We start from the raw sequence: 2,820 nt of genomic DNA, 5'->3' as shown, positions 1-2,820 counted from the left end.
CTTCACCCTCTCTCTACCTTCACCCTCTCTCTATCTTCACCCTCTCTCTATCTTCACCCTCTCTCTATCTTCACCCTCTCGCTATCTTCACCCTCTCGCTATCTTCACCCTCTCTCTACCTTCACCCTCTCTCTATCTTTACCCTCTCTCTATCTTCACCCTCTCGCTATCTTCACCCTCTCGCTATCTCCACACTTTCGCTATCTTCACACTCTCTGACCCTCACCGCCCACAAAAAATAGCTTATTGTGGCTGCAATTCAACTGCTTTGCACTGAATATCTTTCTAAGATAATAACAATAAACTGCAACCTGTGAAAACCTAAACAAATCGTGATAATGACGAACGTTAACAGTCCACGAAGTTCCGCATGCAGTGGACGTTAACTTAACCCAGCAAGTCTGAACGGTAACGGGACATAACGTAACTTAAACTGTAACGGAGGGAAAGACGGTGTAGACATCTTAACGCTGATTGGCCAAGACTCGACACGTCACATCAGAGATGTTTTATTGTGAAGATCACGACATCACCTTTTCTCCTCGTCTCACTCTAATCTGAGAAATGCTGGCTGGCCAGTTGACCGCGCCCCCCCCCCCCCACCCCAAAAAAAACCCTCTACGGATCTACACGATTCACGTGGATGATACTGTATATATAAAAAATTCTGCATTTCCCCCTGCGCCCCACCTGCAATACCGCCGTGCCCCACTAGAGGGGCGCGCCCCACAGTTTGAGAACCACTGCAGTAATCAGTGATTTTGAACAAAACTCCTGCCTCCTTTTAACAAAAAGCAGGAGTCTGAGTGCCAAAATATGGATACCGTGAGAAAGATAAGACTCTGCCAAACGCGCTGATGTGTTTTTTTATGTTTGTGGTGTTAATAATGTGAGCTCCAGAGCAATATACAAAACTGGTACCATCAGCTTTCTTTGAGGAATGAGTGGTGAGATTTAACATGGAGTCTAATGGAGCAGTTGGTTGGAGTTCATGTCGCTCTGCGGCTCTTTGAGCCAAATGTGTAAGTCCGTTGGATTCTACAGACACTTTACTGCGACAGCACAACATTTCCAAGAGTTTGGGCCAAAAATGGTGTATAAAGAGTAAAAATTGTGGGAGCTGGAGCAATTTGTTTGGAAAACTCACAGAATATTTTCCTGCTCCGCTCCACTCTGACAGTTATGCTCTCACTCTAGCTCTTAACGAGCCGTGCAATACACACCCATTATAAAATCTGAAACAGACCCAACATTTTCCTGAAACTTAATCTGTGACTTCATGAAAACTGTGCTAGCTATCAAAATGTCCATTTGGCTCAATAAAGTGCAGCGTTTTATCTACGTTTTAAACTTTGAATCATGTTTCTACATTAATGTACGGCTAGTCAATATGGGCCCAAAGTGTTTTTTTTAGCTCTCTTCACGACGAAACCCCATTCAAGTCGATGGAGAAATTTTGCTCCGTTTTTCGGGAAAACCGCTGGGCGAATCTCTCCGAAAAATAGATGGCACACTATTCCCGATCAGGCCACACGTTTTGATGTATTTTTTGCGCAGGTGTTGGCAACGCTGTGTGAGGAGAAGCACGCCAAACTTTCTGGATAATAATCATTCTGATTTAGCCCGATGGATTATATTCAGTGTGCTTTACAAAGCCACACTGAATGATACCGGCCAATATCACAGTATGAATGAATGTACATGGATGCATTTCAAATTATGGATATGATTGATTTTACACAAATATATTTCAAGACACATACATTTTTCTCCCACAATATATATGTGTATATATGTATAGATGTGTTGAACATGTTGAGACGTCTGTCTATTGTCCCTTCAGCACATTAACGAACTCTCCATGAAGCTGGACATCGAAGACATCCTTCAGAAAGCTGAGGGCATCTGTCAGCAGATCAAGAGCTGTAAGGTACGTTCAACAGCGTCTGTCTGGGTCCGGGTCTAGGTCTAGGTCCAGGTCTGGACCTCTGTCTGACTGACTCTCAGAGTGTTGCCATGTCGTGTCCTCCATGTGTCCAGTCTGTCTAATGAAGCATCTCCTGGTGTCCTCAGGACCTGCCTTGCTCCATCAGCGTCATCCTGGGTCTGGGTCCAGGTCCAGGTCCAGATCCTGGTGTGGACTCTGAGGTCTGCGACTGTGGAGCCTCTCCGTCTCTCAGGCCGACTCAGCGACCGGACGTCTGCTCCAACGGACTGTTGAGAGGAAGCAGCTCTCACAACAGAGTGGCCTTCATATCGTCGTGAGCACAGACTGAACAGGGCGACCGTGTAAAAAGGATTTGAGACGATTCAGAATCTTATTTTTGTAATTTCTTGTACCACATTGTGTCCATCAGTCCTTCTCTCCACGTCTCCTAAAGCTCCATTCAGACGCTCACGCTATTGAGTGACGGTGCTTCTCTGTGTCCGTCCACCGGTCTCTTTAGTTCTGCATCACCAGAGACGTGGTGGCTTCAGTGTCTCTCAGGTCTCCTTCTACTTCCTGTTTTAGTCTCTCACTGCTTTGACAGAGGAACCACAGCTAACTGCTAACAGAACTCAACAGCTTTTATAGGATGACTTTTGTCTCTGTGTTTTACTTTGAATTCATTGAATCACATGAACCTCTGTAGTTCTGGTTCTTCATAACTGATAACTCATCCAGAATAAACCTCCATAAATCCACTCAGAAGTCACAGATTCACTCATTAAACATACAAGGACGTGATTTAAAGAGACAGTAGTGATGGTTCAGTCTTCTTCAAGGGACAGTAGTGATGGTTCAGTCTTCTTAAAGAGAAAGTAGTGATGGTTCAGTCT

General features: G+C 44.8%; 1 protein-coding gene across 1 annotated transcript in view; it reads left to right on the top strand.

Annotated features, from left to right (window-relative positions):
* LOC116379038 (TBC1 domain family member 15-like) overlaps positions 1-2,685 on the top strand; it is a gene marked incomplete at its 5' end in the record, with an annotated part of 5,310 nt that extends 2,625 nt beyond the window's left edge. The window contains 2 exons of the mRNA XM_031840956.1: positions 1,844-1,930; positions 2,074-2,685. Coding sequence (XP_031696816.1) covers positions 1,844-1,930; positions 2,074-2,265 — 279 coding nt within the window. The remainder of the gene's footprint in view (positions 1-1,843; positions 1,931-2,073) is intronic.
* Positions 2,686-2,820: the final 135 nt, after the last annotated feature.

The sequence above is a fragment of the Anarrhichthys ocellatus genome, unplaced genomic scaffold (genome assembly GCF_004355925.1).
Source record: "Anarrhichthys ocellatus isolate YVR2014 unplaced genomic scaffold, GSC_Weel_1.0 scaffold3614, whole genome shotgun sequence".
In the NCBI taxonomy this organism is placed as follows: Eukaryota; Metazoa; Chordata; class Actinopteri; order Perciformes; family Anarhichadidae; genus Anarrhichthys; species Anarrhichthys ocellatus.
Note: the sequence above shows the minus strand (reverse complement) of the source record. Positions and strands in the feature narration are given on the sequence as shown.